The sequence below is a fragment of the Bacillus rossius genome, assembly GCF_032445375.1.
Source record: "Bacillus rossius redtenbacheri isolate Brsri chromosome 4 unlocalized genomic scaffold, Brsri_v3 Brsri_v3_scf4_2, whole genome shotgun sequence".
NCBI lineage: Eukaryota > Metazoa > Arthropoda > Insecta > Phasmatodea > Bacillidae > Bacillus > Bacillus rossius.
Genome location: NW_026962011.1, coordinates 37,969,837 through 37,989,863, shown reverse-complemented (window position 1 = coordinate 37,989,863; position 20,027 = coordinate 37,969,837). Strand labels below are relative to the sequence as shown.

Here is a 20,027-nt window from a genome sequence, read left to right as displayed (position 1 = left end):
ATATGTGGCTCGCGCTCGCTTCTTCTAAGCACTTTCGAAATAAACCGTTGAAAACGTTCACTGCCAGTAAACTAGAAAAGAGCAACACGTATTCACTGCCTGGCACGCACCCAACGCGGTTGGTTGTATATCAGGAGAAAAAAAAAGTAATTTCCCCGTTTTAAAGGCGTATAAATAATGGTCTATTTTAATTTAGGACCACTGAAATCGGTGGCTTAAAACGATTTTATTAGTTTTTTTACTTTGCTTGTTGCAACACCAATTGGTAACAGTGTTATTTAAACATGCCGCGGACGGATACTGTAAGCAGAGCTCCTAAGTTAAGTTAATTTAACACCCAACCAATGTAAAGTATATGCATGACTTAAATCTTACCAAAAGTGTATTTATTATATTTTTAACCCCTTAATTATGTTTTTTTTTGTTTTATCATATTGAAATTCGAATTGAAGAATAGTAATAACAATTTTTATTTCACTAACAAGTGTATTATATAGGTATAGTGATACATCCTTGGGTATAAAAAACTTAGCCCATGTAAATGTTGATGCTGATACTTGGCGGAAAGATATGCAAAAAGCTAAAGTTTATTGATGCAGGTTTCAACATAAAAATTTAGGCCCTTAATTTAAACAAAAAACAATTATCTGTGTGCTTGAACGTGTGTGTAGACTACATGACAGTTGGTCGTGTGGTATGTTGTTTCGTAACGATGGCAGATAGAATAAACGCATGTATAGTGTTTCTCTTTCTTAGTTCGCAGTGTGCATTTTGCTGGACATTTCTAGCACTATCCTTGTTTCGGTGTGCTCTCTTGCCAGACACATGCCGTAGAGCACAACATTTTTAGACACAACTTTATAACGTAAATAAATATTTTTGTATCTGAAACATTGCATTTTGTAAAGGATAAAAACAAAATCAGAATTTTGTAAAAATGTATAAATTTTTGTGTGTGGATTTTAATCAAGAGCGTCATCTGATAACATTAAAATTTAATTCAAAGGAGACGTAACTGAAAGACGCCATCTTTGTTTCAACCAATTTTCGTCAACAATTTTTTTTTATATTATGCATTTTTATCTATGTTTGAGCATAGCTTATATTTTTAATGGGATGTCTTGTTATTAACTAATGACTGATTGCTACAAATAGTATCTCCTGTAAATAATAATAATAATTGTTTGGCATTTAATGATTCTTTATTTCAAAATGACTGTGTGTAATGTCGTTAAAGAAATCAGAAAATAGTACAATTAAATATATATATATATTTGAACTTATGCTAACTAATGGTGGTAAGCAAATGTTTGCGAGCCGGGTAGTACGAACGTTGCAACAGTGGCTGTGCTGCGAGCTAAGCGCGAGACACGCTATAGAGGGAACGCGATGCGAAGGGCGCAAGGGCGCCAGCTGTTCCGTCGGCCCTGACCTGCCCACTGGCCAGTCGCTTGACGGCCCCAGCCCTCCCGCGATAAACACGGAGGGTTGGAGGGTTGGCGGGGGAGGGGGGGAGGGCACTCGGCGGCACGCGAATGTCGAGTGATCGATCTCCGGCGAAGTGAACAACCCCCGACCGCGGCTCGCCGCGTGGTCGACACGGCGCCACGGAGCAAGTCCTCAGGGGAAGCCTTATTTTCACAGACGAGAGAGCCACACCCGAAGTTTCCCGAAGTTTATGCTAGCTTTATTTTTTTCCCCGAAGTTCATGCTAGCTTTATTTTTTTTTTCCGTACCACAACAGGTGTATTTATTTGGGATGTAGCTTACTCATACGTCATACGCCGTTCCATCTCATTGTATAAACCGGCGTGGCATTAAATTTTGCGGTCGATTAGGATAGGTTAGCTACATTATAAATACTTTAAAACATTGTGGATGGTTGGTTATATTAGGTAAGTATAGCTGCATTAAAAATACTGTAAAATCATTTTATGGTTGCTTAGCAAATAACTTTTTAATATGTAGCTATCCAGGGCTAGGAAACCGTTCACATGATTTCACAGTATCTTTAATGTAGCTATCCTAACCAAATCAACCGTCCACAATGTTTTAAAGTATTTATAATGTAGCTAACCTAACCTAATTGACCATTAGTTATCATGAGTTGTCCAAAATAAACGTTTACGGACACACGGCAAACGAAAAACATGGCGGTGTACAAATAAATACCGTTGCCTTGTTTATGGTCTTTCCTTTTATCAACACCGCCATATTTATTTACAATGAACAAAAAGAAACCGAAGATGCACGATTGGGCGTTTGGCTCTCTCGTCTGTGAAAAGAAGGCTTCCCGCATGTCAAACACTTCCGCCCGTTACGCTACACGCGTGCAGGGCCGCAACTAGGGGGGGGGGGGGGGGCGGGGGGAAGCGGGGCATACGCCCCGGGGCGCAAAGCTGTGGGGGCGCCGAAATCGCTTGCATTGTAATTCCTACTACAACTGGTAACTGGTAAAAAGTTTTTGCATGGAAGTTACAGTAGCACAGAAACTGTTACATGTAGGTATGGAAAATGCTTAAATAGCACCATTTTTCCGTGGGAAAGCCCCCGGACATCCGCTTTAATGGTGTGGTATGTGCAAAAAAAGAGGGGGGGGGGGGGGGGCCGCATGAATCCATTCATGCCCCGGGTGCCAGAGACTCTAGTTGCAGCCCTGCACGCGTGGAACTGCGTGAGTCACATTCGCGGTGAAACTGTCACAGTGACAGCACTTCGCGAGACCACAGTGAACCATCACATGAACACCACATAGTTCCTATGATGCGTGCAGTTCACTTGTCAGTGTAGGCATAATCCGTCACTGTGTGGCAAATAATTTCAGTTTGAGAAATAACAAAAATAATTATGTCATACACATTAATGTTAATAAATTAATGAAAAAATGCATGTCAATTTTGTATGTGAGACAGGTGCAAACTGGCATGAAATAATAAACTGTACTCGGAAACACAATTCCTGCTGCTTCTGTACATGAGGGCTGTAACATAGAGAGAATACGCTTGTGTTACCCACTAAGGATTACAATGATATTTTTCTAACCTCATGTCGCTATATTACTTTTGTTTTATAACTATGTTCTCGCGTGTTTTTCTTTTCGTTTGAATTCCGACAGGGAGGGGTCCTCCCCTGGCCAAGCCACTGGCGGGGGGCGGTGACCCCCGGTGACAGACACAGTCGCGTCGCCCCCCTCAGAGCCAGCCGGGGAGACTCGTCGGCCAACAAGGAGGGCGTCTGCTCGCGCTCAGCAAACACGCCGCTAATTCCAGCCAACAGCTCTCCCGGACGTGGCAGTACGTCCTCGGCCATTTGCGTCGCCGTCAGTTCAACGGGCGAGAACAGATGGACGGACGTTATTCCGTGAAATGACGACTCTAGTGTACGAACTGTTTGGTCAAATGCCTGAAGGAGGGGGGGAGGGTGGGGGAAAGTTACTCGGCAAACAAAGCCCACGGGAAATTATGTTTGAAATGAACTGGAGTTCTGAAGGTATGCCTTCAGAGCAAGCAACTGTTTGGGTGAGTAATGCCGGGAAATTTAATTTTGTGAAAACGCGCTCGACAGTTTGAGAAGTGGTACCTGGCCGCACTAAGAAAAAAGAAAATAAATCATACCAAAATTTCAGATTGCAAAATTTCAAAGAAATGGAAAATATTTTTAATATAACGCTTTTTTTTTAATCCTACATTATTTCACCAATGCAAAATGTTATTTTTAATTTCCCCTTACATTTATAAAATTTCCATTTGAATCGCTGCTATGCAAAAAAAAAAGTGAAGACCAAAAACGTATTCATAAACAAAATTATAATAAGCACATTTATATTCAAAGAAAAAAATGTTAAAATGTAGCAAAGTCTGAAACATAAAAGAGGTAGGAGCACACGTAAACAGAACAAAGTGCCCCCCCCCCCCCCAAAAAAAAAAACACCCCCTTCCCGACGTTTAACGGTGGAGAATATTCGAGGAAGAGAAGGAGCATGGCTTGCCAGTGGTGTGGGTAAGGAAAACTTCCGTTTTATCGGGACCTGCTGTTCCTGGGGCGACAGCGAGACCGCGGAAAGAGAGGGGAGAATGCGGCGAAATGAGATCTGGAGCTTTCCCGCCATATTATTGCGGAATCAGGAGACTCGATGGAGAGTAATGCTCGTGCAGGGGCCATCCGCCCACCACGAAGGAGTGTCCTGGGCCGCAACCCACCTCCCGCCGGGGGCGTACAAGCTGGGAGCCAGAGTTCGCATTCTCTGTCCGGTAGTGTACAGACCAGGCTGGCCGAACGGATACCAGCTTACGTTACATTCAAACACTAGCGGTATTTACCGGTCCGTCGCTGCCGTGCGCGATTAAACATTTCCACCTTCAATTGAATAAAAACGCTGGTTACTAAATACCAGCAGGGATCTTCGGAAATTTAACGGCTACGTATCTTTGTACACCACCGGACCCTGACCTCACTTACATTGAACGTGAACCTAAAATAATACCTTTGGTATATTAACAAAACATTCAAAAACGTGTCTTCGTTTGTCCACGAGTGTGTTTAACTTTGTTTAGAACGAATCATACAACTCGGGAGTTGAAATATTAACATTATTTTATTTAAAATTACGAAGAACTCTTCATTTATTTGAAATAAATTCTTTGTGCAAAAGTCCGTAAAAATACTGTAATTTCTAAAAGTGTGCAGGCAGAGTTCCACAAACATTTTATCAAGCATGGCTGAGTTTGTCCGACAGTTTGAAATTTAGCATATTTAAAAAGAAATTAAACGCGTCGAGACACTGAACAAACGAAATTCGCATGAAGCTAATGTTTTAATTAAAGTTACGGGGAATTTAAAAATATGATCTCAGTTTCCGAGCATGGTCGAGAGTGATTGTGTGATTGTTTTAACGTCGTTTGTCTTGCGAGAGACGCAGCTACAAAATTAATTTTTGAAACTGGCTAATGCACGGCATGCGTTGCAATGGCTCAGTATTTTTTTCTCTCTATCTTTCTCTCTATAACTCTCTAGCTCTCTATTTCTCTCTCTAGCTATATATCTCCTCTATATATACCTATATATCTATATATGTCACTTTATAGCAATGCAAATATTAAAAATCTGTTTTTTATAACTATCACAGGTGTGACGTAGGTAAGTATATAAAACACGCGTGTATTCGAATGTAACGTTGTGTCGAAATTTCAAAGAAATCGGTGAAGAACTTTCGGAGATTTAAGATTTCGAATGAACGAACATGTACAATTTGATTGCAAGCTGCCGTTTTAAGAGGCTTTTTTTTGTCACGTTGTTTGGTTTGCGTCACATCACGATTACAACGCGCTCGCCGAACCCCCCGCCTCCCGCAACTAGACAAGGTAGTCTAGGATCCCGATATAAAACGACCTTCACCGAGATGTTTATTTGATGAAACGTATTTTATATTCAATTTAATATGTCAATAAATATATTGCATATGGGTTGCCTAACAAATTTCAGTCCAGGATATGATTAATTAATAATTAATTTTTTTTTAACATTTCACCGGTTTGATTATTACCTAGACAAATTCCATACCAATCGAAAGTATGAAGCCCATAGAAAATGCAAACGTTAGGTTGCCTATTATTTTCCAGTCACAACTCTCGGGTAGCCAGGTATAAACAGGTAAATCGATACTAGCATTTTGCACCGGTCTGATTATTTAATTAAAGTTAAATGAAAATAAAGATTATTTCATTATGAACACAGTGGTATAGGGTTGCCTGCGAAAAATCAGTCCCGAATGAGGTCTTCACACGCACGGACCCAAGCGCACCTCTGCGTCAGAAACCTTCCTCTGTCCCTCCTCCAGTGCTGAGGGCAGCAGCAGGGAGGCGTGTTGGGAGTGGTCGATCGGTGTCGGCAAGTCACGCATCACGTGATCCACTCGCTTGGAAATAGCCGCGGCCTCCCTGCTCTAAACATAGCGGGACCCTTCCCCGCCACCTCGCTACATTGTCTACATTTGATACAGCCACGACTGGCGTGAGCTACAACGGAATCTCGAACCGTGGACTGTAGACAAGCTGAGGATGAGATGTAGATGTGCTTGAGGTTTATGCTAGATCTTACATTTCTCTCCAAGGTTGCATTTGAATTTTTCTTCCGCGATGGAAAGAAAAACCATGGCATGATTTTGGCTCACAAAAAATAAATATCGATATTAATTTAATGTTCTTGCATTAAAAATTCTGTAACTACCATTTCCTAATGAATGTAATAGATCACATCTATTTGCCTGTTATAAACGAAAGGAATAAATCAAACAAGAATGGTTTCAACAATTTTAGAAAGTTAAAATACTCTGGAGGCTCTGGCGAATTTGGTCCAGTCATTAACGATTCCTAATACCTATAATGCCGAAAATTCGAATAAAAATCTGAAATCAGTTATGGAAGTAAATGTTTGAACTCAAGATGTCACATTACGGAATCGGCTTGTGTTACAATTTGAGCTCAAGCGATATTATGATAGCATATATATTATACGTGAACAATGAAAGGTTTGCTAAACACAATGCGTAGTGAACTGTGTGTCAGAAGTAACCAATACAGCACTTCCCTAAGAAAATGTGGTGTATAACTATCATGGGAATTCGTTTTGGACGTTTTCGATTGCCAAATAAGTCAACAAAGATAACAAGCAACAGGAAAACACAAGAGAAAAAATGATCACACGACAAACAAAACGACCCAGACGAAAGCATCAACATAAAATCTAACTGGCATTCAGACAAATTAAATGGAAAAAACTGAACATAAAGAACAAATACGAGATATCTCTATACCTGGAAAGCACATGTTTGGGTGGTAAATATTTATCAGTAAAAAATACGAAGAAAAATAAATAACGATGGAAAAATCGTATTCAGGAATTTGACAAAAACATTACAAGTCAAAAACACGAAACGCCGTCACAATGGTACGACGTACGACTAAACAAGGAATACATAGTCGCTCTAAGCCAAACATCCTCGAGATGTGATGTAGTTACGAACTGAAAACATCTGTAACCGCCTCCAACCACTTTACTCGACTATAAGTTGTAACGGTTTGAAATTGAAACTTAGTAAGTTATTTGTGTGTTGCTCTTAATCCTTGACGAATGTTAGCGACATGTCTGCCAGCCTGGTCCAATAACTTCCGCCAGTGTATACCTGGCCATAAACTGGTTGGTTTATCGCACTCGTATCTCATTCGTTGACTGCAACAATAAAATGAAATTGTGGTCGTTTCTCTTCTACTAATATTGCTATTACACACACACATTATTTTTATCTGCTACTTTGCGGTGCCTGTTGCTCACGAAAGATAAGTGTAGCTTTCCGACTGATCGATAGCTCTCTGCCACGAATAACAGGAGTCCCGTAGCAGTAATATCCATAATTTATAAACAGATGCAAATTATATCATCTCACAATAAGTCAGATTCCACTATAAAAAGTGTCTGAGAATGCTCAAATGAAAATTAAGTAACTCTGCCGTTTTCCAACGAAACGCATGCCGTAGTTTTATTTTTTGTCATATTCCGTGACAATTTGTTTTGGGTAAAATAATTTCCTTACGATGGTAAATTTTTCCGGACATTTTTCGTATATAACCAATTCTAGCTACATGTTTTTTTTTTTTATTGTGCAAGGTACAAACTTAGTTTTCTTACTGGTACGAAGTGAGTATATATATTGTGTTTGAGCAAACACACACTTCCATTTCAACGGAAAGTTGGCGGAAAATACAGGAAATGGGTTCCTAATTACAGCCACTGTAATATATTTAAGTGCTATTGATCCGAATTGTACAGTCTAGAAGCGATAAATTTGGATTTCTCCGAATCCACGAGTTGCTTCCTGCGTCGTACTTCAATATGTTTCGTTGCTCTCTCGGTCAGAAGCCTTCTGTAAGCGAGGATTCGTTCCAGATGTTCTGGTGTGGATGAATCAGACCAACGGACCTCCATTTAAATGAACATTGTATGCATACCTGCCTAGTATCTACTTTCAAATCATTGTTTATTTTTTTCCCAGTTGCACATAAAAAACAATACTGACAAGGTCTTGTGTAGAGCACGCATGAAACAAAAGTTAACGATTATAACAGTGGAGGACGCGGGGGGGGGGGGGGGGAGGGGGTAGGGGGGAAATCCCTCTGAAGTTAAGAAAATATATGCGAGGTCTCGGCGAAGGCAGTATGTTATTTTGGGTGAAGCAAACTGAGCCCTTGTGTATTCACAAGCCATAAAGGCTCGTACATGACAATAATGATAATTAAAGACCCGGAATATCCGCACAACCATTCTTACTGAAGAAACTACGCTTCTTTGAAAGGGTGGACGTAATTCGGCCACCCTACTGCTAGCAGTCGCAGAGGAGAGTGTCGACAGAATTGTGATACTATCATCAAATATGTAAAGGCACGCGTGTTTGCAGTCTACCTTGTGACCTAAAATAATTTGTGAAATTTTCGTTTCCCCAAGTGATATCGAAACTGTCCAAACCTCTTGCCAAGGATGTACCTTTTTGTTTTCAATACAAAAATTATTATATTTTTAAAATCCCCTTCCGAAATAAATTCCTGTATTCGCCGACTGGATATGTTTGACAAGACGTGTCAACATTTGAACTATGTTTATGTTTGGGTGGCTGCCAACTTGCCGCGTGTACGCCTGGTAGTGTTTGGGTTGTTTTGTTTTGTTCAATTCAGGCTTGGCGTGTTCTCGCCGCGAGGTCACTAGAGAAGGTGACGCTCACTAGCACGGGAGTCCGCTGTGCCTGGAGCCAGCTAGCGCTAGCCTGGGCTGATTGGCGGAGACCAGAGTGGCCCTCACGGTGTTGGGACCCGGCATCTCTGGAAACTTACGAAAGAGCGACACTCCCTCCATCCCACTCATACGCAGTGACGGGCGGTGATATATGCCAACAACAGTCGGTTTTTCAAAAGCGTTCATACTAGAGTAAAAAAAAAAAAAAAACACGAGTTATTATTGAAGTGAAACTTATTTGCTGAGGGGGCTACAATTTTCAAGCGTTAAGAAAATTTCGATCGCACGAGGGGAATAGTTAGGTACGTGGTGGGGGTACAGGTAGAGGAGAGTGCGTCAGCGGCGACGCCACTCCAACGGATGCGCTAGCTGTCGATTGGGAAGAAGGCAGGAGGGGAATAGGTAGCTACGTGACGTAGCATGCTATATGTTAGTTGTAACGGTCGGAAGGGAAGACGGCAGGGGAGAGGTAAAATGACGTAGCGGTGACGCTACGAATTCTCGTAACGCTGCTAGTGTTTGTCTGCTCCTCAGTTTTATTAACGGTTAACGACTGATGATATCATATTTATTTTATTTAAAGTCGCTAATATTTATTTATTCGCGTGGAAAATAGTTATTGATTTGTGCAATTAACTTTATATAAATAATTCAATTTTATGTAAATAGTGTGTTAGAAAATGACTTGTGAGATAGACTCTACAAGTGTAATTTATGTATTATAGGAGTGGTTTTTTTTTCTCATTTAACTTCTGTCACTCGTGGACTCCACATAATACTTTTTTTGACATATTTATTTTAAGGTTGGCCGTGTCACACATTAGCCCGTGAAATCTCAAGCAAAAAATTAAGTTTGAGAATACTGCTACATTCGAATTATCCTACAAAAATTAATTAATTTCAGTATAATGTATTTTTTTTTTCGAATGCTGTTCTAGTTACGTGATATTTTACCATAGACTCGTGACAAATCACAACACGTTGTTTTAGAATGCTATTTGGCCTCGGCTGCAGAGAGAAGAGAGGAGGGGGAGGTAATTAAGACGCAGGGAAGGAACTTGGCACAATTGGTTTCTGCACTGTAGGAATCCCGCCAACTCGCTTCCCCCTCCCCCTGCTACCCCGTGACTCCCAGAGGGCAGACCTGCAGGGTATAACCCCCCCTCCCCCGACACCCGGTCAAGTGAGGCAAACACCCACAAGGATCTGCGTGGCGCGAGATGTAAATGTTTCTCCGCGGTCCGAGCAGAACAAGAGCGGCGCGTGTTTGTTGGTTCGCCGCCCGCGGCTGTTGGCAGCACTGCCTGACGTCACGTCCCGCCCAGGAGCGCCCCGCGGACACGCGATAAGGCCCCGCCCACCTCGCGCTTTGAGAACTGCTCGCGCTACCAGAGAGCTGTCTGTTTGCGAGAAGCATTTAAGACTGCGCTGAGGACGAATGAGTGGTACTCTTTCGTATCTAGTTTTTAATGTGTTTTTTTGTAGATAAGTTTGTGTTTCATTCAAGCATATTTTTTTTTAAACCACGGAAAAGATAATCGAATATTAAATAATTGGACTTTATTTTGTTTTACTATACGTATTAATGTGTACGGTTAACACTAGAAAGCTATTGGACATACGCCATTGCTAAGCAATGGCGTATGTCCAAAAGCTTACATCAAGTCATGCACTACCATTGCACAAATCTTTCTAAGATAATACTGGAAAGCTATTGGGGGAACGGTTTACTACTGTAGGTGCTGGGACCACACAAAGCATGAATGCCCGGGTACGGTTCCGAACCCAGAATTACTGCGAACACTGTTTTGCGGTGATGCAGTTGCTTGCATGTGAATGTACGAATTAACAAATACTATCTGGAAGGCCCCCAGTCGCCTTGGCAACGCCTGGCTAGCGCCGGGGGCACAGGAGCCTACCACCGCGAGCACGGCAGCAGTGCGACCCGGGGGCAGGCATCTTGCCCGCCGAGGAGCCAGAGCTTGGTCCACGCCCCCCGCCCCCCACCCCCCACGGTGGTGCGTGGCTGGGTGGAGCTGGACCCGTGGTGGCGCCGGAGACGCCCTGCCGCCACTTGTTCATCACTGGGAAATCCCTCAGCGCGGGGGAGGTACAAGCCTTTTTAGGGGCTCCCATTTTGTCCTCCCATTTTGTATTCGTTAAGTGTGTGAGGGGTAGAGGGGGGAAAGCCCCCCTCCCCGGCCCTCTTGTCTTTTATTTGTATTATGGCATGCACAAGGCATCCCCAGCAGCCGTTGATTACGAGCAAGTGAGTCGCCACACTTTCCACTGGTGTCCTTTTGTTTTAGCCCCCCGCCACCCTTCCGTCCCAGCCTACAAGGGGGGGAGGGAGTGAGGGCAGGATTACCCACCTGCCCTGGTCCCTGAGCGCCGACATTTGGAATAATGTAGGTCTTTTCGGTGTTGTGATAAAAGAGGCGAAGTTAGTAGAATATCAGATTATTATTATTATTATTATTAAGCGTCCGAGCCTTAAAAGTTTTTTTTTTTTTTAATGTGGTAAAATAACAATAGCATTGTTTTGTGAGTGTGAATGTTAGGTGGTTTGGAGGACGACTCCCCTTGGGGGCGCGCTAGTATTTATAAAGCGGGGGGCAGGTTCCCTGGACCGCCGCCAGGACACGTAGCGCCGCCACTGGTCCTTGATGGCCCGCCGGGGGAGGAGGGGGGGGGGATTACCTCCGCCACGACGCCACAGCGGTCTAGCGCGCTGAGTTACTGGCCATCACATCAGCTAACGAATATCCCTGCAAATGTATTCCGATAGCGTTCTTGCATTTGTTGTTGGGGCATACAGATAATTAGAGGAAGATAACTTTCATGAAGAATCAAGTGATGGGTTGGAAGCCACTGACGCGGGTGTCGCTCCTGACAGCCGCGGGGGAGGGACGGACAGGGCAGCGACTGTCTCGGCCAAGTGGGGCGCGCCGCGGCCCGCCACCGGGGCTATTCCTGGGCCCGCGCCCCCCGGCTCACCCCCGTCCCGTGTCCCCAGCGCTCAGCGTGCTCACTGGCTGAGTTCTGCGCGATCCCGCGTGTCATTTCCATCGCATATCTCACAGCAGCTAGTGGTGCCGTGGTCAGGACACGTGGCGTACGAGTACTTGCGAACGATTTACTACCCGTGTGTTCACCTCCTCGTCGCGGAACGCGACGGGAGAACCCTCCGCAGAATCAGCCCTAAAAGGTCCCGTCAACAATCATCCCTCGTCAATGTTGGCTTCCCTTCCACCGAAAACGACGTAGCCGTTCGGTTGCGCGGGTCCACAGCACGACAGCAGCCATTAGCAATATCCATCCAAGCACCAAAATTTTGTCCTGACGTAGTTAATAACAAGACCCTTTCATAGTGACATCTTTGTAACAGCAATATTTCCCAAAACTTGATGTCCCTCCAGTTTCGTGGGGGGGGGGGAAGTTACTGCTATACATTTGAAATGTGAACCGTTTATTGGTAACTGAAAATTATGGTACCATCTATAGTTACTGGCTGGTAAACAAGTGAACTTCACCATCAACCTGAGGTAAAACAGCGGAACTCATCTGGAAATTATTGCTATACGCTGATACAACTGCGACAATCTGCGGGAATACACCGAGTCTAGTGGAACAGTTTCAACAGAGTCGGAGCAGGGGGTGCTGTCATAACTTAGAAACACACAACTTAGAAACACACAACTTAGAACTTTCTAAGTTATGACATTTCTAAGTTGTGTGTTTCTAAGTTGTTATAGTTCTAAGTTGTGACTTTCTACGTTATGACGTTTCTAAGTTGTGTGGTCTGCGTTGCGTGTTTCTAAGTTACGTGTTTCTAAGTTATGATCTTTCTAAGTTGTGTGTTTCTAAGTTGCGTGGATTTTTCCAAGTCTTCTAAGTTATGACAGTTCTAAGTTGTGACTTTCTAAGTTATGTGTGGTTCCCTCGGAGCAGTCTCGAGCGCGCGGAGGTGACGGCGACTCACCTATGGCGAGCAGCGCCACCATCTTGATGGCGGTGTCGGGCGGCTCGCACTCCGACACGAACGCCTCCACCGCGTACTTGGCGAAGCTGAGGCAGATGATGGCCATCTGGGAGGGCTTCAGCACCAGCGTGGACACCCACGAGAACAGGAAGGCGGGCAGCGCGCCGAACGCGTCCATGAAGTACGCGTACTCCGCCCCTGAGCTGGTGTTCATGGTGCCCAGCTCGGCGTACGCCAGCGCGCCTGCGGGCACACATCGCCCTCAACTCACTCTTCACACCTGCACCTTCAGTTCAAGTGGGATCAAGCAGGGGCGCAACAACTAAATTTCCAAAAGGGGGGCAATATACCTTTTTATAAAGAATCATCGATCCCCCCTAATGAAGCGGGGGGTCCGGGGGTCCTCCCCCGGGAAAATTTGTATTTCAAGGTGGAAAATGGTGCTATTTAACCAGTTTTATTATCTAAAAATTGATTACACAGCACCATGTTTGCCCCAGTTTGCCCCCACTTCAAGGTTTCAGAGGGGGGGGGGCAAAATACCCTTGCCCCCCTGTTGTTGCGCCCCTGGGATCAAGCTCTCTCTCTCCCCCCCCCCTCGCTCTTGGAATATTACATCTTTGTGCTATCCCAGTAGTATATTGTAGGGGCTCCGGGAACAGTGTTTATCGAGAGAAGCTGGTTTGGGTCGACGATATGTCCGCCATATTGGATTGAGACGCCATGGTGGCCATTTTGGATGATCTTGACCTCCAAAAATTTCCAAAAATTTCCGTGACGTCACAATACAAGATGGCGGACAGCTCATCGACCCAACCCAGCTCCTCTCCAGAGACCCTGTCCCCGGAGCCCCTATTATATACTACTTACCCCAAAGTTTCGGCATGTCAAGGCATAAATCATACGACATACTTACTAACAGGCTGCGAAGAAATAACTTATTATTTCAGGCGGGCGAGTACAACTATCACGATAATAACATCAGTTTACAAGTGTTTACTTCAACAAGTAGCCAAATCTTAAGTCATGTGCATTATGAAATAAAACAAAACAGCAAGGACGTTTTATTGAAAGCAGTATCAAAATATTTGAAATTGCAAGATGGAGAAGTCTAACACCCCCCCCCCCCCAAGAAAAACATTAGTTACAAATCATCCAGGGATCTTCATAAATTTGTCGATATCTTAATAAATTTACGGGTAGAAGTACACATAGTTTGAACACGAACCCAAAAGAATAATATTGGTATTTAAGGGAAAAAACACATCTAAAAATTTGTTAAGATTATTTCTTCCACGTGGCGTTTACACTGTTTAAACCGAAAATATAATTCTGGAGGTGAAATACGGCGTAGTTTGTACGAAGATCCAGTTGTATGAAATGACGAACTATTCGTTGAAAAGTCTGCAAATTTACTGTCATTTGTAACAGCGTAGATATAGTTTCTGCTAATTAACTAAATACCGATATAATATTAAATAACGAGTTTCAAAGCAATTTTAAAGTACGTTCATGCTAAGCTGTGTCGCTATGGTCATGTTCGCATTAAAGAAGTCCGTTTCCTTTCCCGATGTGTATCCTCAATGCTGATCGGCCAAGCTAGCGTGCCCCATGTTGGCAGGCCTCGTGGATACTCGCCGCAAATAGTCGCTACTCGCAGTCGGCAGTCTCTACTCACTCACTCTGCGGCTGTCTCTACTCACCCACTCTACGGCTGTCTCTACTCACTCACTCTACGGCTGTCTCTACTCACCCACTCTACGGCTGCGATCCCCGCTGTCATCGCGATTGCAAAGCTTCACAGCTGCGAGAGAGATCCACGCGTGACTTGCAACAGTCACTCCAGTGACATAAATTGTCTAGATGATGTCCTTTCGTCACTGCACGTTTTTTTCCAGTGCCGAACTACAGCTATATTTCAATACGGGCCCAGCCTGATATTTCGTGTTCTCAACAAAACCACGTATTACTGGCAAAATAATCTCGCACCATCTAACAAGTACAGAACTGCAAATTTCACATCATTACTTGCAGCTGCCTATAACGCTAATGTTTTTTACAATTCACTGACACTTGTTCATTGGATCACGGGTCATCTTACACGCGCTGAAGCCAATGACAACACAGATCGAGTCTGGTGGAACCGGGAGAGAAGGTAAAATGTCGCAGCAGCCAAAGAAACCGTGACTCTGAATGTACACGTTTGTGAAATTTTGCAAGTCTCTCTGTATAACATTTAGCTATAAACCCAACATTTTTTTTTTTACATCAAAATATTTGATGGGAGTTTACACCAACAAAAATTTTCAACGTTGAAGTCAACTCATCCACATATCAAATTCTATTTAATGTAAGTATTGTAATAAGTACATTCAGTAAATCGTAAAGTTTTCGTATTTTTGCTACTATATGAAGAAAATATATAAAGTAAATATTTAAATGTACCACAAACCATTAATAATAAACTGAAACAAATAAAAATGAAAACAATAATGGAACTATACATATTAAAATGTATTTGTTTAAAAGGATTGAAAAAGGTCTCACGGCTATCGCTTCGTTATAAACTTTTGTTGTAGACATGATTTAATAAACTCTAACTTTATACTTAAGTCACTTATTTTGCTAAAAATAATTCTGAGTAATCATAAGCAGGGACTAGAATAATTCATTTACTTTAAGGACAGACTCCACAGTCTTGGGACCAAGTTCCTCGCTCATCGATTGCTGACTTAAGAGATTTCTAACCTTGGTTGCCAGTTATTCGATACTTTATTTTTTTGATAATAGTTTCTCAGTGATTCAGAGTCATTCACATAAATATTCCAGGAATAGCTTTCCAGTGTTATATGCGCACATCAATAAGCCTAATAAAATAAAGTCCAATTATTTTTTTCATGATTTAAAATAATTAAGCTTGAATGAAACACCAATTACAATATAAAATAATGCGCCAATTTTCGTAAGATATACTCAGTAGTATCTCAAAAAACGTATTTCATGTATGCAAAAATAACCATAGCCACGTGATGTTACATGTACAAAATCATAGCAGCAGGACAAAGTAAAACTGTGTGAATTCTAGCCTGCCGCGGGATGAACCCGGTGTCTAAGCACGAGAGAGAATGTTTGTTCGGGCAGAGAAAGTGAAACAGTGAGAGTGAAGGCTGGGAGCAGTTGTCCAGCCACAGCAGGGACTTGTGTCGAGGATGGTCGTGTGAGCGGCCAATAAGGCGGCGCGGTCTGACAATGCACTTGGTGAGGGAAACAGCAGCGGTCTGGCGGCCAGCCAGCGGCGACCCCGGCAGACAACTAACAGCCGCTCGCCGACTAGAGCGCGCCATTGTTCGGACAGCCCGCTCAGCCAGAGCAACACACTGTGAGCTAACTATCGCGTATCTGATATCAAACACGCGCAAGGGATGCTTCTACACAGCCGGTAGCGTGAGCCAAGGTGATACATTCATCGGAAACGCTAAGACAACGAAAAGTGCAACGATCATGAGTAGGCCCTCGATTACTTGTTTTCATTATAGCATATGTGGATAATTACTCACTTGCAAACATTCTTATACCTTTACCTGTAAAGTTTCATTTCCACACACGCAACAACACTAAAAAAATTAATAAATAAAATCCCTTTCGGCACAGACTATAGGCGTAAGTAGATTTCAAAGTACATACCTATTTATACTAGAAATATTTTGGAAACTTCTATAAACTCCTGGAACATTTTAAGAACTTAGTGTAGCCTACATAACATTCTGTTTTTACGGTAATAAGTAGTTCGTTTCATCAAAAATAGTTTCAGTCAAAGGTTTTAAGATGAAGTTAGGGCTTTTTACAATAAATTATAATGGTTTCGATAGAACCTATATATGTTAAAATAAAGTAATGGCATTATGTATTTCTAACCTTGTTATTTCCACCCCTTACAGAAATGGTATCTACTATCAAAACTTGTTTCAAACAAAAGTTTTAGCTACAAATTAAAGGATTTACAAGCAATCTGAACTCATTTGATAACGTAACTACTAAGAAAGTTAAGCTTTTTTTTTAATTCTACCCCTTATTTTTTCAACCCCTTCCAGCAATGGTTCATATAATCAAAATTTGTTTCAGACAATAGTTTGAAATAAAAAAAGGTATGGTTTTTTTTACCTCCAAACCCTCGATTTTTCAACCCCTTGCACTTATGGATGGTCGTATCAATATATTATTCAGACAAAACATTTCGATATTACTCCTACGAGTTATAATACGTTCAAACGGATGTGATATTTTCCGTATTATGAGAGTTACAATGATTTATTTTGTTTTCAAAAAACCTTCTCCATTTCTACCCCATTGGTCGGATATTGCTCATTAAAAAAACTCGACAGAGATTTTCCCTTACTAGATTTTATGTATTAATTTGAAAGTGATTTGTGAAAAATTGCGACAGTTATCGTGTTTACAAATTTGCGATATATATATATATATAGGTATATGAGTTGACGATCATGCAACGTAAAACTATATAAATATCTTCCGAAAGTCGCACTATTGTAACGGCTACAATAGGTAGTATTTCTGTGGAATCCACCTGAAAGTATGCATGGAGGATACGCGCAACAGAAGTAAAATTTATTGCTTATTATATTATTAATTATAGGGAAAATAATTCTCTTTTGCTGAGCTCGCAGATAAAAAATGCAAGTGTGCGAGGACTACATGATATTAATGCGCAAGTATGCAAGTGTGAAAATATGCAAGCACGCAAGTATGTAATATTGCCAGAGTGCAAGTTTGGTGCGTCATTTCTACCTCTTTCCTGCCGTCTCCTCCTCTACCGGTTTCCCCACCACGTACCTAACTGTTCCCCTCATGCAATCAGTATTTTCGTAGCGCTCTAAAATTTTAGTCCTTCTCAGCAAAGAAGTTTCACTTAAAAAAAAAAATGGTTGTCTGTAAAGTCGGTTTACGGACGATAGTTTAACGTGACCACGTCATAAAAAAACATTGATGAAATGATTGCATACTTTTATGAATAAAATTTAATCATTTTTATTGAATTATCACTATTTTGTATGGATACAAAGAAGGAGTGAAATGAAATCTACAATTTAATTGATAAATTTACTTTTATTTGCACTCATTATTTCAAATATGTTTATTTCTTTAACGAACAGATTATTTTAACTATAACGTTTATACATGTTTGCTATTTAACTTCTTCCAATCTGTGTTATTCTATTAAGGATAGGTCGATGATAGGAAAAGTAGGAAACGAATGGGAATGTTTCAAGTTTAATGTGCCTCGAAAAATTCAAATCGATGGTTGTTCCAATCGAGTGGAAGAGAGATAGATGCGGCGCAAGCGTACAATGAGCGTAACGGGACAAAGCGTAACGGGAAATAGAGCGTAACGGGACAGTGAGTCATCCTTTTAAGTGCGTGCAGCCGGCGTTCATCGATTTATTAGACGTGGTCACGTCAAAAAATTAAATCAAATCATCTCCATTTGAAGAACCATTCAAAGAACAGCATGAAGGTGCTGACGCCCGTGCAGTGGGACCAGGACCCCCCAGTGACCACCGGAGGGAGGGGGGGTCTAGCCTTGACGCCTCGCGACTGGGGAGACGTGGCGGGTTTCCTCGCGGTGCTCCCGTCCGCCCCGCCGCTGAGACCACGAGCACCTCTACACTCGCGCCTCAGCGCTACCTCCAGCACCGCACACACCGGCTCACGCCACACTTGTTATTCGCGCTGCGCCGTACGCGCAAACCCTGGCTCCTGTAAACGGGAGCGCTAATTAGCCTTGTCTCAGACGCGGCACTTGGTATTCACAATGTGGCAACCCGCCGTGAGATAGCAGTGCTGCCGCCCTATCGCTGCCTCCAAGGTCCCCGGCTCATCCGTGCCCCATTAGACACTTTCTCGAATGTAGTTTACTTGCTTTCATGCTTGTCATGATTATTATTTATTTATTGAAATCATTAATATGAAAAAAAAATTAAAAAAAATCTATAGCACGATAAACATAAATATATGATTTACTCCATATTTCTGAACAATGACCAAAGATTACTCCTCTTCGATCTAAAACTATGCTAGCGTTATTTAATCGTATTTAGTGTACCATCAGTTTTATTGCCACTTGATAGCTGAGTAAATGGAATACGGTCTCTGAAGATTGCGAGAACAGGGCACTTAAGAGGGAACATTTGGTGGCACTACTTATTGGAACTCTACCACCACAGCTGCCAGTAGCGTTGAGGCATTGGAACGCGTGAAGAAAAAGGGTGTATTACGTTCTTGAAATGGCGAAGAATGATTTATAAGTTTTTTATAGATATACGCCATTTATGGTTTTCACTGTATGTCACAAACCACAATAATGGACATGAAAGGTGAAAACACAAACACACAGCTAAACAAAGAAATCAACATTTGCAAAATGTTAAATGAAGACATGGCAGAAAGAATTCCATGGAAGGATTCAGAAAAAAAAATTATCAAATCACAGACGAACACAGTAGGTCAACAACGACGAGACATTAGTGACAGGAACGGAAAATACAGTCAAAGAACAACCTTAGACAATACAGTGGTAAACGGACGAACCCAACGATGATAGAAAACAACAACACAGCGATGAAACTGAACACATGTCCTGGGCAGCACATCAACGACGGCACACACGAGCACACCAGGCGACGCTGCGCGGTGTGGAGCCGTGCCTCGGTGGTCCCGCCAGCCCAGCGGCTCCTAGCAGGGTCACGTGGTGTAGCGAGTCCACAAGCAAGTGTGGGCGCGCGGAACCCGCCAACATACCAGACGGCTATGACCACCGACGACCAGTAAACGTCTATGTCATAGTTGGTCCTTAATGCACATTTCGCATTCTTACATTACCCTTTCTAGTGTCATATGGAAAGAAATATCCTTCGATGAAGAATATTCTAACGAATCATCTGCCAAACCTTAAAATCACTGTGTGGCGTGATACTTTCGATCATTAGAACATGCAAACAATTAGTAATCAGTGGTAAATAAATAATTTTGGTCTGATTGTGCACAATTATTGCCAAGTGACTTTCTGTGAAGGAGCAGGGGTTCCGCCAGAGGAAAGTCGATGGCAGGGTCCCCAGCTGAGGGCGACCGCCAGGGGCGTGGGCGGTGTCACGCACCTTATCCCCCCCTCCCTGCCCCTGGCGCCATCACGGCCGCGAGCCAGGTCTCCTGGTCGAGGGCCAGCCGTCAGCGGCGCAGCCAGGATCAT

At 42.6% G+C, this 20,027-nt stretch overlaps 1 protein-coding gene across 6 annotated transcripts in view; it reads right to left on the bottom strand.

Annotated features, from left to right (window-relative positions):
* Positions 1 to 20,027, bottom strand: part of LOC134542491 (b(0,+)-type amino acid transporter 1) — a 112,147-nt gene that overhangs the window by 22,019 nt on the left and 70,101 nt on the right. For all 6 annotated transcript variants that reach the window (XM_063386829.1, XM_063386828.1, XM_063386827.1 and 3 more), the window contains exon 5: positions 12,764 to 13,006. In XM_063386829.1, the coding sequence (XP_063242899.1) occupies positions 12,764 to 13,006 (243 nt within the window). The remainder of the gene's footprint in view (positions 1 to 12,763; positions 13,007 to 20,027) is intronic.